Source organism: Anneissia japonica, unplaced genomic scaffold, assembly GCF_011630105.1.
Source record: "Anneissia japonica isolate Jap-2015-1 unplaced genomic scaffold, ASM1163010v1 scaffold287965_len1858130_cov191, whole genome shotgun sequence".
In the NCBI taxonomy this organism is placed as follows: domain Eukaryota; kingdom Metazoa; phylum Echinodermata; class Crinoidea; order Comatulida; family Comatulidae; genus Anneissia; species Anneissia japonica.
Genome location: NW_022748342.1, coordinates 334198 through 355413, shown reverse-complemented (window position 1 = coordinate 355413; position 21216 = coordinate 334198). Strand labels below are relative to the sequence as shown.

The 21216-nt window shown below is 34.2% G+C and overlaps 1 protein-coding gene across 1 annotated transcript in view; it reads left to right on the top strand.

Moving 5' to 3' along the window:
• Nucleotides 1-21216, top strand: part of LOC117120836 (MAM and LDL-receptor class A domain-containing protein 1-like) — a 100266-nt gene that overhangs the window by 31629 nt on the left and 47421 nt on the right. The window contains exons 7-10 of the mRNA XM_033265923.1: nt 2075-2203; nt 10008-10273; nt 16844-16937; nt 17022-17156. Of these exons, the coding sequence (XP_033121814.1) occupies nt 2075-2203; nt 10008-10273; nt 16844-16937; nt 17022-17156 (624 nt within the window). The remainder of the gene's footprint in view (nt 1-2074; nt 2204-10007; nt 10274-16843; nt 16938-17021; nt 17157-21216) is intronic.

The following is a 21216-nucleotide window of genomic DNA, read 5'->3' as shown; positions in this document are numbered from 1 at the left end:
GTAATAGTAATAGTAATAGTAATAGTAATAGTAATAGTAATAATAGTAATAGTAATAATAGTAATAGTAATAATAGTAATAATAATAATAATAATAATAAAATTAATAATAATAATAATAATAATAATAATAATAATAATAATAATAATAATAATAATAATAATAATAATAATAATAATAATAATAACAATAATAATAATAATAATGAAATTGCTGCGTTCGTGAAATATTTGTTACTGGTGCTGGGAATAGCTACAAAAGTTGGGGGCCAGACCCATCAGTAAAAAAATTGGTGGGCCAATGCACCCTGTCCCCCACCCCCTTCCACCGCCGTTGACATAAACGCAATGAACTTGCCACCGCTTGTAGACATTCTAATAAATTCATTTTAAAGAACTTTATATCATAATAGCCTGGTTCACGTCGAGATTAACCCACCTCTAAATCTTGAAATATGATACGATTTTCCCTATTTGCGTTCGATGCCAAGTTAGAGCCAGATAAAGCAGTTAGGCAGCTTCGAGGCCATCGACGTCACTAAACAGGAATTGAGGCAAAACCAGACTAAAAAATCCGACCGGTGGATAGGCTTGTTTTAATAAAACTTTTACGAACCCCTTAATACCAAGGGGTATTTGTAAAAAAAAAAAAAAAAAAAAAAAAAAAAAAAAAAAAAAAAAAAAAACTGACAAATTTCTTAAACTATTGTAGATCAGGTGTTAGTTTCCACTACCTAGCTTAGCTATATATCATACTGACGGCGACCAAAGTGTAATATAGTATCCTAGTGAGTAGTAGTAGTAGTACGAACCGACCGACAGTGCAGCAGCAGCGTGGTCTACCGCAATAGTAGTAGACTGGGCCCTAGCTAAATTTACTTTCGATAAAAAAAAAATATTTTAATCGCTAGCATCCTCCCATTTTAGACAAAACATTGTTTTAATTCTTATTAAAACGTCTGTATTCTTTATAGAGAATGCAGAAGGAATCGGATAACTGACATGTTAAGTTGAATATTGGTGGGGAAATCAATTCCGCGGCATATTTTAATGTCAATGAATAGACAGAGTCAGGACCGGTGGGTCTTTAGTCACAAAAAACTGCTTTTTTTGCCGAAATTGAATAAATCAAATCAAAACAAACCATCAAAACATCAAATGTTAAAGGATAAGCGAGCGAGTGAGCGTCTACACTATATATTGTATATGTATATCTTAAATATATTTTCAATACATCTTAAATAAATAAGTATATTATTATAATGTATATATATATATATACATATATATATATATATTACTTATAATATTTCATATATATATAAATATTTATATATTTATATATATAATTATATATATATTAAATATTATATCTTAAATATATATATTTTTTTCATATATATATATATATTTATATAAAAATATTAATTCTATATTATAGGCTCTACTTATATACTTATATATTATATTTACTTCTTATTTAGGCTACATATCTTTACTTATTTTTTAAAATATGCATATAATAACGCGAATATTGCTGTACCGTGGGAATAACCGTTTTGGAGTTGTTCGCACGGCATGCTGTGCGAATAACCGTTTTGAAGTTATTCACATGGCCGACTATGCGAATAAAACACGGGCTGCCGTGGGAATAACCGTTTTAGACTTATTCGCACAGCAGGCCGTGCGAATAACCGATTTAGAGTTGTACGCACGGCTTGCCTTGCAAATAACCTCGGCCGAGAGCAAATGGGTGATGGAGGATTCAAGTTGAAGGAATTTTTTGAAAAAAAATGCATAAATAAGCATGTTTGCCTCAAGATTTCATTTTATTTTTGTTTTGCTAAACTTGCCAGGAGCTGCTGTCTATGCATAGATATCAGAAATCCGGGTTAAAATCACAGTTGGGGTAATTTTTTTTACGCGCTAGCAGATTCCTCTTCTTTACATTTGAAATTTAAAACTCAATGTTGAAATCCTAATCCCGAACTGCTAGTTTGAGTAGAAAACATTAGGGAAAAAATTCTCTAGAGTACTCTCAAATTTTATAACTGAACTGGATCTTTTTTTTTTAGGTTTTCAATGTGATTTCGATCACGACATTTGTGTTGAACAAGATACAACTAATGATGATAAAAATTGGAGCATTGGTAGATTCATTGAAAGTCCCATTCAGTGGCTGAGAGACCATACGTCTGGTTTAGGTAAGGATAAGGAACGTACTGTAGTTTTGATAATATAACCGATGAATTATGATGACTTATTTGTATAATAGAATAACATAGCACATGGCGTTTTCTTTTTGGGATACATTTCGCCGTCTAATCCAGGACATATCTAATTCTAAGACCCCTCTTAAATCGAGACCAATTAATCGGTGTTTTGAAAAGCAACAATATATTGAATCCATAGGTGAGGGAGTATTATTCAAATTTTAGACACCAATTAAAAAAAAACAGTAAAAAACTTAAGACCACTTATTGTTATCCTTAGTAGAGTTAAAAAAAGAGATGATAACTTATTGATCGCTTTACTGCACCATGTATATGTGCTTAAAAGACAGGTAAAAGTGTTTCTGGTGTCATCGCATGCTATTAAGCGTTGTACTAAATATAAAGGCGAATAGAGATCGACATGTTACCAGCGTTTGATGTATTCGACAGAGAAACAACACTTAAAATTGTTCAACTACCAGGATGTGTTGAAAATTATATTAAATATATAAAGAAAAAGGAAATCCAAAATTATTAGAAAATTGGAGACCCATATCCATAATAAACGGATTATAAAATAGCCACAAAGACACTCTGTTTAAGAATTCAAAAAGTAATCAAAACAATTATACACCTTGACCAGACGGGTTTTGTAAAAGGCAGGTATATTGGAAAGAATATTTGATTAATTGATGATATAATTAATATGACAAATGAAAACAAACTTCAAGGTGCAGCATTATTTATTTACTACCGTAAAGCTTTTGACAATGTTAATAGAAATTTCATTTTGAACGCTCTAACTGTTTTAAATTTTATGGTCCTTCTTTTATAAATTGGGTTAAGACTTTAATGTGTAAGTCACAAAGTTGTATTAATCATAACGGATGGATATCTGAAATTTTTGATGTGAATCGTAGTGTACGCCAAGGTTGTCCGCTTTTTTTTATTATGACAGTGTAAAATGTTCAAAGGAATAAAGCTTCCAATGTCGGAATACCCAATTAGAGAAGCAAGAATATCATTCTTTGCAGATGACATTACAATATTTGCCGAAAATGATAAATCGATTACAAAAGCCTTAGAAACTATAAATGAGTTTGCACTGTTTTCAGGTCTTACTCTCAACAAAAATAAAACAGAAGGTCTATAGTTAGGGACAAACAAAAACAGAAGAGATGGAATTGGCGAAATACATTGGAAAAGTGTGGGGATCATATTAAATGTTTAGGTATCCTTTTTACCAACTCGAAATCCGCGAGTGATATTGAAGAAAATTGGAATAACAGAATCCATAAACTCAAAAATACTATAGAATCGTGGAAGATAAGGGACTTATACGCTCGAAGGTAAAATTAAAGTGATAAAATCTCTCATGTTCTCACAAACTCTGTACCCATTATTGCTTTTAAAGACCCTGGCACTGTAATTACAGAAATTGAAACGCTAATTTTAAAATTTTTACGGGGAAGCAAAGACAAAGTTAAAAGAAGAACGGTTATTGGACAAAAAAAAACTCTGGCGGACTAAACATGATCCATTTAAATAGTTACCTGACTTCATTTCGCTTAACGAAAGTATAAAATATGAGTTATCTACCTTATATTTTTATAATTGGATCGCCAATGATATTATTTTTTGTTAAATATTTATTTGACGACAATGGTATTTCGAAACCCTGTGTGGGAGGTTTAGTAAAAGGAAGCAAAACATGTTACTAGAATACTATCAAGTCATTAATGCTCTCCCAAAAAAATGGAAAAATTAAGAAATAGTGGAGCTAAAGATTGTAACCTGGCTCCAAATATTTGTTTTTAAATCTATGAACAAAACTCTCAACATAACGGAAATCAGAACAAAACACACTCGTGATGAGTTAATTAGAACAATTTTTATTAAATCGAAATGTGAACAAAAATGGTCGGAAAAGTTACCATGTATAAATTTTAAATGGGAGGCTATATGGAAAAACCTATCGCTATTAAAAAATGATAAAATGATCCCAGGGTGTAAAATAGTACTAACTGGAAAATGCTGCATATTATTTATCCTTGTAGAAGCGATCTCTTGACAATGACCTTTGTCTTCTATGCGAGGAAAGGAATGAAATTGAAACTTTTTTCATTTTTTATTTGATTGCCCTCACATAAAGCACATTTGGGATGAAGTATCTGAACTTGAATGACTAAATAGTGGGCTATCTATTATGTTAAAAATAAATGATATACTTTTTGGATACCAGACCAAAGAAAAGCGTTTTAATTACATTTAGATTGATTTTATTGCAAAGCACTCAATCGGTAGATACAGATATGGAAAACATCAACATCTTCTTTCTGTTTTTAAATCGAATCTAAGACTAAGAGGCTTATTATAAATAAAAGTATAACCTTGCATTAACTCTGAATTATGTTTATGAAATGATGGTTAAAAAAATAAATTCTGTGATTTTATACATTTATTTTAATTTACAATAAGAATACTGAGTTTTTTCTTATTGCAATAAGATTTAAAAATAAAAACTACTTAAGAATATTAAGTTGAATGGTATGCGTGAATGTATGTCCCATGCATTTTGTTATGTGGATCCTAATCTTCTACGTGTGTATACACGTGTGTATGTCGATTATTGTGAACTATGCTATGATAAAAAGAAAAAAAGAGTGAGAAAAAAAAATGATTAAAATAGATAGGGATTCTCCCTGCGAAAGAAAAAAAAAAGGATTAAATATATACGGTATTTATTATCTAACAATAAACTAATATTAGAGTTAGGAATTCAGAATCAACAAGTTTGATTAATTTGATTCGAACCTTTAAATATATGTTTACATTTATTCAGAAAATTCCATAACAAATTACAAATTAAAAATTACATATAGGCTTCAAAGGAAGCGTTGGCTTGTCAGTGAAAACCAAACATACAGAACATACACACACAGAATACAAAGAAAACACATCAACATTTTAAGTTTTATATTTATTTGGGATCGCCAACAATTGCCGGCACCTCCCGGAAGTGGAAATGCCTCAGTGATCATCACGTCATAGTAATAATACCATGCGCCTCAGACACCAAGACATCTTCGAGAGTGTACTTGTCCGGAAAGTGCCAGCGATCATGGACGACTCTAAAGAAAAAAAAATAATTAAAGATAAATTAAAGTGAGATATCTTATTATGCAAACTGTAAACCCCGTTCCCTAATCACTATAGCAATCATTTACATCCGAAACTATGGTGCAGACTATTATGCAGACGATAAAATGAAATATTGTAGCATAGAAGAACTCAGGGGCGGATCCAGAATTTTTCAAACAGGGGGCACAACAGTTTCAGAACAGGTAAGTGAGTAGCGCATGACATTCATTTGCATTGAAATTTAAAAAAAAAATTGTGGCTAACGGAGGGGGCACGTGCCCACTATGCATCCGCCCCTGGAACTTAAAAATAGTTTAATCAATATCATAACCGATGAACGTAAAACTTCTCTTTGTCAACAAAGAGAAATTGAATTTGTAAGCTTCTAAAATAGATGACAAGAAGAAATTAAATGAAAACCCACAAAATAGTTGGTTCAAAAAATTAACACAGAAAAAGATTATTATGCAATTAATGCATATTCTTTTATATAACTGTTTAAGTTGGGACAGAACAAAAGCTTTCGCATGTTAGTAAAATAATAGGGTGGGCAATTAAGAGAAAATTGGTTTACATTTTATAGGGTGGGATATTAATTCAAGGTTGGAAGTCTAGGCCTCTTACTTACGCACAGGACACCACAGGACAACTTCGAAATTCGTATAATAAACGGGCGTTTGTGGCAAGCCTCTAGCTAGGGTCCCAGTCTCAATGTATCTCCAAAATGACTTGTACTATATAAGAGAAATTCGTAAGTCATACGGTAACTGAGACAGTACTTACTACTAGCTAGGCAGTACTACGTACGTACTGAGGTCGTAAAGCCCCCTTCCCGGTAAAATTCCAATGATAAAGAATTAAAAAAAAAAAAAATTCACATGCATTACTCTATTTATTATAAACAATGGAAAAATATTGGCATACATTTTAGTTTTACGCGAAATACAGACAATTTCTTATAGGAGATTCCCATTTTTTCGACGAATTCTTCGTTACTAGGCAAATTCAGAGGTTGTAGATCGCATCCGCTGGAACGCTCTCATTTTTATGTATACTGTATACAATCAATAAAGTGTGCCCTCTCTAAAGAAATTGGTTTTTGTACTTCCTCGCACACTGCGATCGATCGAGTAGGCCTGAGATGTTTGTTTAATTGCCAAAATCCCAGTCAGAATAATTTTTTAACAGATTTGAAATATTTTCTATGAAATATTATATTTCACAAGTGTCAATGCTAGTACGAAAAATATCATGTCGGCCGTTGTTAGGTGTGATAACAGAACCTAAATCGAGGTAAGGCTAGGCCTAGCCTAGCAGTGTTGGATAGGCTAATGTTTTCGGCGCCTACTATATTTCTTCGCAGACCGCAAAATCAAACATGAAAAATTCATCCGCATTTGTTTTTTGTGTGGAACACAAAAAAAAAAAAAAAAAAAATAATCAAATTTCAGTCTTATTTTACATTTTTTTTCATGTTTAGGGATGTCTAAATTCAGTTAAACTAGCAATTTTTTATTACATTTATAAATCTTTATAATATAAAAATCAGATTTTTCTTAACAACTGAAATCTTGCCGGGAATGGGGCTTTAAAATATTTCCTCCATGATGTCACCTACATTTGGTTTTCTATCATATGTTATTTTTTGTTCACTTGATTTTAAAAAATGCGTTCATGATGGACACGAAACGTTGATCTTTTATGTTAATACATTTTGTGTTAAAATTAATAATAGTATTTACAGTAATCATTTCCTATCTTTAAAAAGTGTGTAAAATAAGAACAAAATAAGAACATTTTGAGCCTGAAATCGGCCAATAAGTAAGAGCACTGAAATTCGACAAAAAAAAAAATCGTCCTGTGCCAGGGCTGTAGTTAATATTGTTAGTTAAAATTACAATTTGTCCCAATATGCTAACTATCTGGACAAAGTCTTATAGGCTACCCAATATTTTTCCTGTATGGGACCCGTCTGGGTAATCACAATTATGGGCCTTGCCCATGTTTTACCCATATGGGGCCCATATGCCAAATATATAGGCAAATACATATTATGAGAATGCCCATATTTAAAGTGCATGAGCCCCATATGGTAAATACCTAGATAGATTAATATATAAATGCCCACATTTAACCCGCATGGGGCCCATGTGCCAAATATCTGGGAAAATACATATGGGCATGCCCATTTTTATCTACATGGGGCCCACATGCCAAAGACCTGTGTAGTTGAATATGGGTATGCCCATATTAAGTTCGCATTGGGCCCATGTGCCAAATATCTGGGAAAATAATTATGGGCATGCCCGTATATAATATACATGGGACCCATATGCTAAATACCTGGGCAGGAAAATATGGGAACCCCATATTTAATCCAAATGGAGCCCATATGCCAAATATATTGCCAGTTCAATATGACCCATATTTAATTTGCATGGGACCCATATGCCAAATTACTGGGCATATAATTATGGGAATGCCCATATTTAATCCATATGAGGTGCCTGTGCCAAATGTCTTGGAAAATATATATTGGCATGCCCAGGTTCAATCCACATGGGTCCCACATGTCAAATAACTGGGCAGATAATTCAGGAAAATGCCCATTATTTACTCCACATGGGGCCATCGTGCCAAATATCTGGGAAAATCCATATTGGCATGCTCATGTTCAGTCTACATGGGCTCCCACATGCCAAATAACTGGGCAGATAATTATGAGAATTCCCACTTTAATCTACATTGGGGCCCATGTGCCAAATATCTTGAAAAATACATATGGGCATGCTCTTGTTGTTCAATCTACATGGGCCCCGCATGCCAAATAACTGGGCAGATGATAATGTTTAATTTACATGTCCCCATATGCCAAACAAATGGGAAGATAACTTTGGGAATGCCCACATTTAATCTACATGTGGCCCATATGTCAAATATCTGGGAAAATTCATATGGACATGCCCATGTGCAATCTACATGGGTCCCGTATGCCAAATTCCTTGGTAGATAAGTATGGGAATGTTCATATTCTTAATCCACATAAGGCCTATGTGTCAATTATTAGATGTGTTTACTCTACATGGCCCCATATGCCAAATAATTGGGCAAATAGTTATAGGAATACCCACATGTACGGCACATTATGGGCTCGTGTGGCAACTATCTGGGAAAATGCATTATGGGCATGCCTATGTTAATTCTACATGGGCCCCACATGCCACATATACCTGGGCAGATAATTATGCCCTGGATTCCCCTCTTACCCTCTGTAAATTATATTTAATTTTTAACTATGACTTTATAAGTAGCTACGGTTATTATATGACATGAATGTTCCATTGCGGTACTTTTTACTTAATAAGTGTGCGCGTGCCTAGTTGAAATACCAGTTTAATTAAGCAGTAGCGATGATCGGACCATCGGACTTAAGCCAATTATCTAGCTGTCTTTGGCAGTTCCGGTGTCCCATTTTAAGTTTTGAATTCACAAACGACGCGCCCATAAGGATTATAAGAAGCGAATTCTCTTGATAAGTTTGTATGTTTAAAATATTTCTTAAAGGTTTTCATGGCGAGTATCAATAAACATATAACAAACTTTCGGTACACCATGTGTAAATAAAATAAAAGAATATGGTTTTTATTAAGATAAAAACCACTGGTTGGTTGTCTCGAGGTTTCGGTAAGATTGCTCTACCGTCATCATGAGAATCTCCTGATGACGGTAGAGCAATCTTACCGAAACCTCGAGACAACCAACCAGTGGTTTTTATCTTAATAAAAACCATATTCTTTTATTTTATTTACACATGGTGTACCGAAATTTTGTTATATGTTTATTGATACTCGCCATGAAAACCTTTAAGAAATATTTTAAACATACAAACTTATCAAGAGAATTCGCTTCTTTCCTTTCTTTCTCTATTCTTTTTATCAGAACAATTACCTGATCCCTCTATGAGTTTTTCTGTGTCTATTAATTCCAAGAGTGGAAATTGTTCTCCATGTTAAAATGGCTAAGCCTATTGTTAGGTTGACTATGCTAAGCATTGCTACAAAGCTAAATAAGCTCAACGGCAGTATATAGCACAGGTGAGTGACGGCTTTGCAAATCATCCCAAGGTCTATTTTTCTCCTGTAGGCTCATGCAATTGAGCAAGAAGCAGCAAACTACATACAAGAGTGGTGAGAAGGGATAAGAGCAATAGTAAAAAACAAGCAATAGGTATTGATAGGCCTAAGAATTTGACACAAAATGTTGGTATAGGGGAGATCCAGATAAGTTTGCCAACAAACAGACCAACAACAAATTGAATTTGTTGTAGTTAATTCAAAGTTAAGTGCACATTTGAGGAGCACACACAGCAAATAAAAAATATTAGGAAAGATTCAGAATTTGCAAAAGTGTATTTATTTTTCGTAAGTAACCATTTTGCCTCACTGTTCCGTAATTTTTAGAATTTTTGAAAATAAGGTGTTCTACTGTGGAGATTCTTGTAAAGGCGTGTTTAAAAATAGTTGTATTTTTATTCTCGTTGTCTTTAATCTTGTACCAACTTTTTTTTAATGTCTTTTTAAAAGACTCTATATTTAATGAATCGTTTTGTATTCTTTTATGAGCTTTGTTTATGTTATTTTTAAAACCCTCACAGGTAAATATGCCTTCCGAAGCGCAGACAATTTCCGTCTACATGAAACTGCCACCATTTTCTCTAAACTACTGACGTCGGAAACGGGCGATAAACTTTGTTTGAAATTTTGGTATTGCGTGAAGGGTAAAGACGCAGGACAAATTTTCGTGTTTTTGGTTAATTCGGAGAACGAACCCATGAGTTTAATTTGGAGCGAACATACTACAGATCGATTTGACGTGTGGAGAGTAGCAGAAGTATATTTTACACCGTATGATAACTATAAGGTAGGCCAATAGAAATTTACTTAAAGTACAATTCATTTAGCCCACATTTTGATTCGAATCTGGTGATGATACAGTAATACAATTACAATACTAACATTCCATTCAGCGCGTTGTATTAGTGGTGCTGGTGTTAAGTTTATATCATTATGTGTAAGTTTGTCTGACGGCTCGTGGCTTCAATGATGGCACGCTATATAGGTCGATTTGCAGCTAATTGATACAGCCTCTGCCTGCAGAGGTTGTTCAACCAAAGGTTTAATCCTGTCTATCCATATCGACTTGGACGACCTTGCCTTAAAGTGCCCTCGATCCTGAATTGCATTATTACGTTTACTAAACAGGCTCCTTGTCGTCTGGCAACATGGCCAAAGTTGGAGCGGGTTTGACCGTTTATTACACTAAGCAATCTCTTCTTGAGATTGATCTCCCGAAGTAAACTAACATTTGTTCTTTTCATGGTTCAGGAGATGCCTAGCATTCTGCGCCAATACCGTAGCTGAAAATAGAGTAGCTGAGCTCAGTCGGCTAAACTAGTGCTAGCCACTTTGTGTGCGCTAAACCGTTGATACCTCTAGGTCCCCGGTTCAATTCCCTCATTTGCACGTTAAATAACGCAGCACTATTCGGAAAAGATCTCGAGTAGGAGATTGTGTCCTGGTGTTACTACCGCCCAAATCACCACCAGAAGGACCCCACTGGAAAAAGTCTTCGGAGTTAGTGGATTATCCTTGGTGTGATTCACACCAAAAATACTCCTATCCCCTATCATATCCTAAGTTATATTTCTTTTTGCAATTTTCAGGGTCCAGATTTACATGCTTAAGTAGCGTTTGAGAAGATTAATGCCTTAGTTATGCTTCAATTCGCCTAGATTTTAGGGAGCTTTGTCATTTCAGATCTTGCCATGGCCAATCGGCTTCTTATATCTTTATGGCATTCTCTTTTGTAATTGAGGGATCCAAGAAAATTGAACTGTTGGAATAGAACAGCCGAAGTCCATGGCTTTGCACGTTTTACCCTGCCAAGTAATAACAGATAGACTGGAAGTAGAGTGTTTATAGTCTCGGTATCTCAAGCTGTTAAGCTCAGTAGCGGTGCCAGCGGGGGAGGGAGCAGGGGGCTAAATCCCCCATCGGGTTGGTCAAGCCCCCCCCCCACTATCGGCCAAAGCTCGTCAGGCAGTCGGACCGAAAAAAGAAACAAACAAAAATAGGCCTAGTTTTCCCATCCCAGCCATATTCGGCCATCTAGAAATCCCACTTTTTAAAAGGATCTCGTTTTGGGAGGAGAGGATACCCCTTCCCATACCTACCCCGGCTCGGGCCTTCGGCCCTCATATAACGCTGCGCGCTATAGTTACACCCATAAATACTTAGCCCCCCCAGTCGGACATCTTAGCCCCCCCCCTCCATAGATTATATCCTAGAGCCGCCACTGGTTAAGCTGCCAAACCACCAATTGAGATCCCACCATTCCAGCCACCCAGATCCTGTCGCATGATATATTCAGCATACAATTTGAATGAAGTGGGTAGAAGAATACACCCTTGGTGTACTCTTTCGCCAACTGTTTTTGTCCCTCCTAGCGTCTTGTTTGATCTCACTGGACAGCACACCAACTAGACTTTGGGTGGCGCCAGGATTTGGCCGACTGGGGATCCAAGGTCTCCTGCGAGAATGGGTTGGGGCAATGTCCTCAACGAGAGCAAATTGGGCGTGGTCGGACCTCTCTCAAAATATACCGAAAGTAGTCCAGGGGGCTAAGGCCTGGAAACCTTGGCAAGTTAGAGGTTTCAAAGGCTTATTTAATAGATTTTAGAGTCTACTATTATGTAGAAAATACGACGAATTGTGGTTTTTGTGGTTTTGCTTTTTTGTGGCTGATTAATATGAGACTTAAATCACATACATGTCAAACCTAAATAAGCTTTACTAAAGACTTTCAAAGTCAATGCTTGGAATTTAGAAGTATTATCTGTGCTAAATTTACATTATATATATATATATATATATATATATATATATATATATAAAATCAAAACAAGATGACGCTTGGTTACAAATTCAACATTTTATTGCACTACAGGCTGTTTCATGAGGTACTTCCTCAATCATCAGGTGCTATGCTCTGAATGAGACTGCAGAATAACAATCATGCATGGTGGAACTGTTAATTGCTGTATAAATTATATTGTTATATAGTTTATTGATAAACAGGTTAATTAGTATACTCATTATTATTCATAGAGGTGATTAGAAGCTCTGTATTGTATAGGCCTATGTATATTGGTACCGCAGTAGAAATTTTCATGTCCAATTCTTGTCTTTACGTTATTGCTGTATGGAGGGTTGAACCAGGTGATGTTCCTTTTTCTTTTCCTTGTGTTGTCTCTTTGTGTGCTTTTAGCTGTGGGTCCATACGTTAATTTGTGCTCGTATCCACTTTCTTTTAGGGCTTCTTGGTAAGGTTCCTTGGTGTCGTTGAATACAGTTTCGTTAGAGGAAATGCTAGAGAGTCTTCTATTTATGGCTTCCGGGATGTTCTTTATAATGGAGGGTGGGTGGTTACTTTTTGAGTGTATGTACAGGGGTTTGTTGTTTTCCTTCAAGTAGGGTCTGTGGGTTCCGTCGCTTAGGTTCAGTGTGACGTCAAGATAGTTACTTTCTTGTTCGCGTCTATTGTTATTTTCAAATCGTACTCTCTAAATACATTACATATGTCCTTTTTTATTCTTTCGATTTGCTGGGGTGTATCGTCAAATGCTGCCAGTCCGTCGTCTCTGTAGAGGCCAATCTTATTTCCATATTTTGGTTCTAATTTTGCCAGTATGAAAAGGCCGATTAGCTCACATGTCTCTGCTCCGTCGTAACTACCCATCGTCACGTCGAAATTTGTCTCGGTGTTTTGTTTTTTCCAGGCTGTTTGGTTGTTGAATAGTAGAGTGTTTTTGGATTGTACAATTATGTTTCTTTCCTCTTCTGTAATTTCTGCGTAGGATTCGGCGAAGTCGAGGGCTTTAGAAAGTAGGTTATGGGAAATCGATGGATAGAATTCGGTGACGTCGAAGCATATAAATGAGTGGTTCTGCTTATCGGTGATGTTGTTAAACCATTCTAGGACCTGACTTGTATTTCTCCATTGGTTAAGTTTAGTCTTCTGGTTTATTTTTTTGTTGATTTTTTCCAGGATTTGCTTACTTATCTTTCCTATTTCTGATTTCGATGGGTTGATTAGTCTGCATGTCGGTTTCTTTACGAAGTTATCTTTGTGGTCCTTTAGTGTCACAAATGCGTTTCGTTTTGCCATTACTTCAATCCTGTCGTCTAAGTCTAGGTTCCTTGCTATTTTAGTTTCTTCGGTTGTGATGGTACTTGCAGCATTAGCTTCTGCTTTCTTGTACGCCTTGGTTATAGTTTTGGTTAGTATGTTGTTATAGGAATTCGCGTCGGCGTATGACTGTGGCCTGATAAACAACTCCTTTGGTTAGGCACTTGTTGGATAGGGGGCTCACGTCGCGACAATTGCATTCTTTGACTTCATTATCTGTGCGGATTGTGGTATTATTAAGTACTGATTTGTTGTGTGCAGAGATTTTTGAACCCATATTCGGCATACAACTGTAACTTATCTTGATAGTGTTTCGGTTAAATATTTTCCTTAGTGCATGGTTGGGTGGGAAGCATTCATTCACAATTTCTAAAAATTCATGTCCAATTCTTGTCTTTACGTTATTGCTGTATGGAGGGTTGAACCAGGTGATGTTCCTTTTTCTTTTCCTTGTGTTGTCTCTTTGTGTGCTTTTAGCTGTGGGTTCATACGTTAATTTGTGCTCGTATCCACTTTCTTTTATGGCTTCTTGGTAAGGTTCCTTGGTGTCGTTGAATACAGTTTCGTTAGAGGAAATGCTAGAGAGTCTTCTATTTATGGCTTCCGGGATGTTCTTTATAATGGAGGGTGGGTGGTTACTTTTTGAGTGTATGTACAGGGGCTTGTTGCTGTCTCTTATACACATCTAGATGTGTATAAGAGACAGGGTCTGTGGGTTCCGTCGCTTAGGTTCAGTGTGACGTCAAGATAGTTAATCACTTTCTTGTTCGCGTCTATTGTTATTTTCAAATCGTACTCTCTAAATACATTACATATGTCCTTTTTTATTCTTTCGATTTGCTGGGGTGTATGGTCAAATGCTTATATATATATATTTATTTATTTAAATGAGAGCACATTCTTATAATTTAAGGAAGCACAAATTTATATGGGCCTGAGGATGTGCGTTTAGAAATTCCGGGGTATTTATTTTTTGTTTATTAAATTAAAAAAAAGGGTATCCATATTGTGAAAACTCACTAACAATGATGTTGTCTGTTCTTTCTGTAGTGGTTACTGATATTATTTAATTTACATCTTACAGTGTACTTTACCATATTCTATTTACTAAATCAGATCGGAAACACATTGTAAATCTTGTATGAGTGTGAATGCAATAATATTGGTAAATAATACTTTAAAAGAAAATCTTACAAATGTTGTTTTTTTACGTTATTTAGACATATAATGAAATTTAAACCCTTAAAATCCTCATGAAAATTATCTTTAACTTCTTATAAGTCAAAAGCATGCTTTCTACTGGCAAAACTGGATATAATGCCTACCATAAGATTTTTCATGCTTCATTGATTTTTGTTTTAATTTGGAAAAGCGCATTATGTCCATTTTGAATGGGTTATGGAAAAAAATCATCAAAAAAAGTACTTTAGTATGTTTTTCATTTGTGTAGTTGTACATTTACACAATAAAAGTCAATATAATTAATTTCCACAACAAAAGGCTTACAAGAAACGTGTTTTGCTCAATATCTTAAAACTATGATTTTGGCTTATAATGCGTTCTTCCGAACCACGGCAGAATATATTAGGCACATAATCATAAGTATATACATTCAAAGACAAAACTTAAACGGATACATTATCTAGACACCAGTAGATAGGAATCCCTACCTACTACACTGCAATTAGTTAAAAGTCACAGCAAAGTGAGGTACAAATGAGTGTTCGTAACAATTGTTACGAACACAAAAATACATTTTGAAGACGTGAATTGGAAGGCAAGTAATTATATTCGGCATTAGGTGGATTGTTATTCTGCTATAAAATTTGTTTTACACTTCTGCTGATAGGTTCATTATAATTAATATAGAGGTGATCGGCTGAAACATTAAGTATCCTACTGGCCTGTCACACAATTGTCCTAAGTACATATTTATCGTTAAGATTTAGGCTGTCACCCCATACAGCACAGCCGAAAGAGATCATACTTAGCACCATAAATATATAAAATAATTCTAGGATAGTACCATTAACATTGACTTTGTTGTAGCATTAAGTTTAATCTTTGTTGACCTTTCTCATACAGATTACTTGTATTTTATTCCAGTGAAATTTATGCTCTATCTTCGTACCAAGATACCTGTAAACGTCAACTCTTTCTATTATAACACTATTAATATTGAAAGCTGGATGTTCACATGCATTCTTCCAAAATCAACTAACGTTTCTTTGGTTTTGTAACATTCAAGTTCAAGAAATTGAAATTACACCAAGCAGTGAACACATCAAGTTTAAGAAAATAATTATTTAGGGATGAGATATATTTGATCTGACCCACAAATGCATGCATAAGCTGCGTATTTGAGCCTATGGCAGTTGCGAAATGTATATTATATAATATAGGGAAGAGGACAAAGCCGTGGGTGGAGCCAGTATTTCTACACAGGGGACATGATGAATAATGTATAACTTTACGTTCTTGAGACCTGTTTGTTAGAAAGTCTTTACTCCACAAAATAATAGATGGATTGTTATTAAGGGCTTCAAGTTTATTGACTAGAACGAATAGTTGTATTGTCCTAAAGGCTGATTCAAAGTCGTCAAACAGGAGGCGCACATAGACTACCTAAAGCATATAGATGTTTGTGCATTTGTAAGTATTATTGTTTCATCGTTTACTCCTCTATGAGCCCTGTAAGCAAATTACATTGGGTCGAGCAAGTTTTCTAATTTTTTTTGATATGATTTTTTTTTTCAAAACAATTTATAATAAGGGATGGGAGTGCGATAGCGCAGTAATCATTTAAGGTCTTGTTTTAGATTAGTTTTTAACAGCGATAATAAGTGCATGTTTCCAAATTGATGGCCCAAGTTGAACAGTAAATTTTTAATGCAGTTTATCATATATATCGTCTTGGCCAGCAGCTTTTTGAGCTTTGTGCGTTTGTGCACAGTTGAGTCAACATTTTGCCTAAACTGCTGGACTATAAGTAAAATCATTGACCCGACATTAAATAATGAATTCCAACCCCCAAATAAATCCAGGCACTAAAGCAGACAAAACATTTTAATTTTAAAGCTCTCACCCCACATTTCTGCGAGGGACATCTCTATTTTTGTTTTTAACCGTCAAGGAAGACAAATACGCGGTCACGAAATCGCCAAAAATGACCAAACTAATCATACAAAAAATCTAATAACAAGAATACCCATATTATTTTCTAAAAAATTTGTTGTTTTCTAGATATCATTTGAAGCCCACGGACGTGATGGAAGCGATGGAGTTCTTGCCATTGATGATATTGAAATCAACAACGGACCCTGCACCATTCAAGACGGTATTTATATTGTTTCTTTATGTACTTTAGATAAACAAAATATTAAGTTCTCAAATAAGTGAAAGTGATTTTAATATCTTGTAGAATTCAATTGCACCTTTGAGGATGGTTTCTATCTTGAAAAGACTGGAAATAGTGATACTTATGAATGGAGTCTCCACAACCGCTTCGTCACCAGCACAGGACCATTTTATGACCATACTATCGGGGATGAACAAGGTAGGTTTTTATCAGGGAACAGTGTTTCACTGTAATATACACTGAGGTTATTATCAAACCTTACAAAATTGAATGGCAACTTTGTAAGGTTTGATCTTAACCTCAGTGTATAGAGGAATATACACTGAGGTTAAGATCAAACCTTACAAACTTGCCATCCAATTGATTTAAATAAAATAAAATTAAAAACCTGGTTTTATTAAACATTTTTCTGGAAATGCTATTATCTAAATCTGATACTTCTAACGCTACCAAACGTTTTAATATATGCATACATGAGAAATTTATATTTATCATCCTAAGTAAACTTTGAAGAACTAAGATTGATTTAAAGTACAATTTTATATTTAATATGGCTAAAATTAAAAAAAAATTACAAAATGTAGTCGATAAAGGGGCGCTGTTCACGAGAGTCCCTACCTGCAAATAATAAACCTTGTGCAATTTTGTCATTTATTTTTACTTTTTATTCTTTCAAAAGTTAAAAGTTTTTGAATTTTAGAATGTTTAAATTTGTTATTTTGTTATATTTTAACTTTTATTTTTTAATGTTTTTACCTTTCTTATTGTATTGTACATTTTGAACTTTTTTTTGATGTTTGTCAAAGCTTTTTATTTTCCTCTGGGATCCCAGTCAAAATGAGCTTTATGGGCAATCATGGTTCTCCGTTGACTTAGACTGTTTTTAGGTTTTAACTGTTACACTCGTTTTACTTTTGCTTTGTACAACCATTTCTGTAATTTTTTGCGTGTCGGAGTACCTAATAAATTTTAATTCTATTCAAAGATAGTTGTTTATGAAAGTATAATACATACTCCAAGTATTGAAATGTATGCATCGTGTTGGGAGTCAGTTTTTCGAAATTTAGAATCGATATACACATACGAAGTCAAAGGTACCGAAGTTAGATCAAGAACCAAATGGGTGGAGGAGGGAGAAAAAAAATTAAAATATTTTCTTGGTCTGGAAAGAAATAATGGTATTAAGAAGCAAATTCGGAGAACAAAGAGATCGGATGGGACATATGTCCAAAGGGCAAGTGAAATCTTGTCTGAGCAAGTTCACATTTTGAAAAATTATACGCATCCCAGAATATACAAAAGAAAACTGTCGCAATATACTTAAAATCAATAAAATCCAAAAAAATTATCTAATGCTGAAAATGTCGAAATATACTTAAAATCCAAAAAATTAACAAATGCTGAAAAACAGGAATGTCAACGCAATATTACTTTAAGTGAATACCATAATGCTATAAAAGAAAAAAAAAACTACAGGTACAGACGGCTTCCCTGTAGAATTCTACCAGCAATTCTGGCCAAAAATTGGTCCAATAGTGTGCGATGCTCTTAACATGAGCCAGAAAACTGGATCGTTGTCCCACTCACAAGGTAGAGGCGTAATAAATCTTATTTTTAAAAGGGGTGAGCATGAAGACTTAAACAACTGGAGGCCTATAACTCTCCTGAATGTAGATTACAAAAAAGCTGCCTTTGTTTTAACAAAAAGAGTATAAAACTTTATAACCAGTATAGTTAGTAACGATCCAAAGGGTTAAATAAAAGGTCGTTTCAGTTGCGAAAACATTAGATTAATAGAAGATTTGATCGAATACACGAATGAAGAATGGTTAACAGGCGCAATGATTAGCTTGCATTTTAGTAAAGCATTCGACACGGTAAACAGGGATTTTATGATGGAAACGCTTCGTCACTTTAACTTTAGCCCATCATTCATTGATTGGGTCAATGTTTTGTATACTGAAACGGAATGCATTATAACGAATAATGGTTGGCTATCTAGGAGTTTTAAAATGAATAGGGGCATCAGGCAAGGCTGTCCTTCATTTGTCTGCGCTGCTATTTATAATGGTTGCAGGAATCATGGCAATACAATTAAGAAGTAATGCTCTGATTAATGGTATCATATTACCAAGTAAAGAATACTTAATAATTGAAGTCAAAATAGCCCAACTAGCTGATGATATGGTATTGTTTGTGATAGATGATTTGTGGATTTAAAGGAATATCTCGAAAATTGAAGAGTTTGGAAAGCTTTCTGGTTTAAGCCTTAACAAAAAGAAAACAAATGTCAAATAAGAAAAGATGAACCGTTTGACATAAAGTGGGTTTACAATGGCTTTAAAATACTTGGTATTTATGTTGGTCATAATCGACTTTTTTGTCGCATTAAAAACTGGTCTGAAAAAAAAAACGCGTACTTTCTTCATGGCAAAAAAGAAACTTGACCATCTTTGAAAAAGTTACGGTACATTATTAAAAACACTTGGATTTTCAAAACTTATATACAATGCAAGTATTATTGAAATGCCAGGACTTTATATAAAACAAGTTGAAAAGATTATTTTTGATTTTCTGTGGAATAAGACGACAGAAAAAATAAAAAGACTAACACTAATTGGTGATTACAGCCTTGGAAGCATAAAAGCTCCAGATTTTAGGTCACAGGTTGAATGTTTGAAAATTGCTTAGCTTAAGTGTCATGTGGAAATATCTGCCTCTCTGGATCTTAGATAAAATTGGTTCACATAATATTATTATGAACATTTCATTATGTAAGAAATGGCAAGTTCTAAAGAAAACACCTACATTTTATGAAAAGTTACTTTACGATTTAGCACACCTGAATCAGCGTGTTCTTCATCTGCCAACTTGCTATGAAGAAGTGTTAGACGAACAAATTTGGGGTAATAAAATAAAAAAATTTAATGGGATTTCCTTGCTGTTTAGAAATTGGATTAGATCAGGTATAAATACTATTAGAGATAGAGTAATAGGCTATAGATTTGTTACAACACTTGAGCTACTGAAAAAACTACAACTCAAGTCCAACTGGATCTCAGAATACTCTTGTCTACTAAGTGCCATTCCTAGCACATGGAAAACATTTATTTTCTTTGGTAAAAAAGGGAATAGTGGGCGGTCAGGAAATACTAGACCACAAAATGATTGGTGCAATATGAATTGTAAATTTTATATCTGTTTTATTAACCAAATTTATATGGAACCTTCAACGTGCCAAAAAAAATGGGAAAATGTTTTGGAGTCCTCAATTTACATGGAAAGTAAAATCAATTAAAGAAAACAAATCAGCACAATTGAATTTTAAAATTTTACACAATATCGTTCCCACAAGTAAAATATTGTTTATGTGGGGAATCTTAGATTCTAATATGTGTCCAATATGTAATGTTGTTGAGGATGATGTACACCTTTCTTTTTTTATAAATGTACTGAGGCAAACCAGCTATGGCAATACATTGAAAGTTTTAGTATTACATACGGATACAATGCACTTTTTAATCATTCTTGGAATTGGCAACACATATGTTGACAATCTTTTCTCACTTGGCATTTTTTCTATCTACAAGGCAAACATTTTAAAACCCTTCAACAAGTGGCGATATAGATTACTTCACACCCTTTTTCTAACTGAAAAAATAACAGACATTATCTATAACGCTTTCTTAAAAATTAAAGTAATATCTTTTTACTCTCTTACACTTTTTTGATACTATTTTGCGTATTGATTTCTGTATTTTTTTTATCCTCATATTTTATAAATGGCCTTAATGCTAACTAACCCTTGATTAAAAGAAGAATTTCGGTTGTAAAGCATACGATGTATAATGATGTGCTTCATATTAATGACTTGCCTCATATTATATACTGGGATTTTCAATGTTCTTCTTTGTTTTGTGAAAAGTTGAAATTTGTATTTTATTTTTAATATTGTTACTAAATATCAAGGTTATTTTGTTGTATTTTATTAGGCATATGTTTATTGAGGAATGTATTTTATATGTAATTGATGATGATGATAAAGAAATTATGTAAATTTGTTTGAATAAAGGTGGGTGTTCCCCACGAAAGATAAAAAAGTGCCAATTTAAGGCTGTAACGCTAATTTTGATTCGGCGTCGTCGCGACCGGTATTTGGAGCCTCTAGAATATGGGTTTGGCCTTGCTTCTTCGGGTTCACTTATGGATTGATTCCTGTAAAAACTCTTTAACTGCTTAAGTGTTCTGTTAGTTTTTT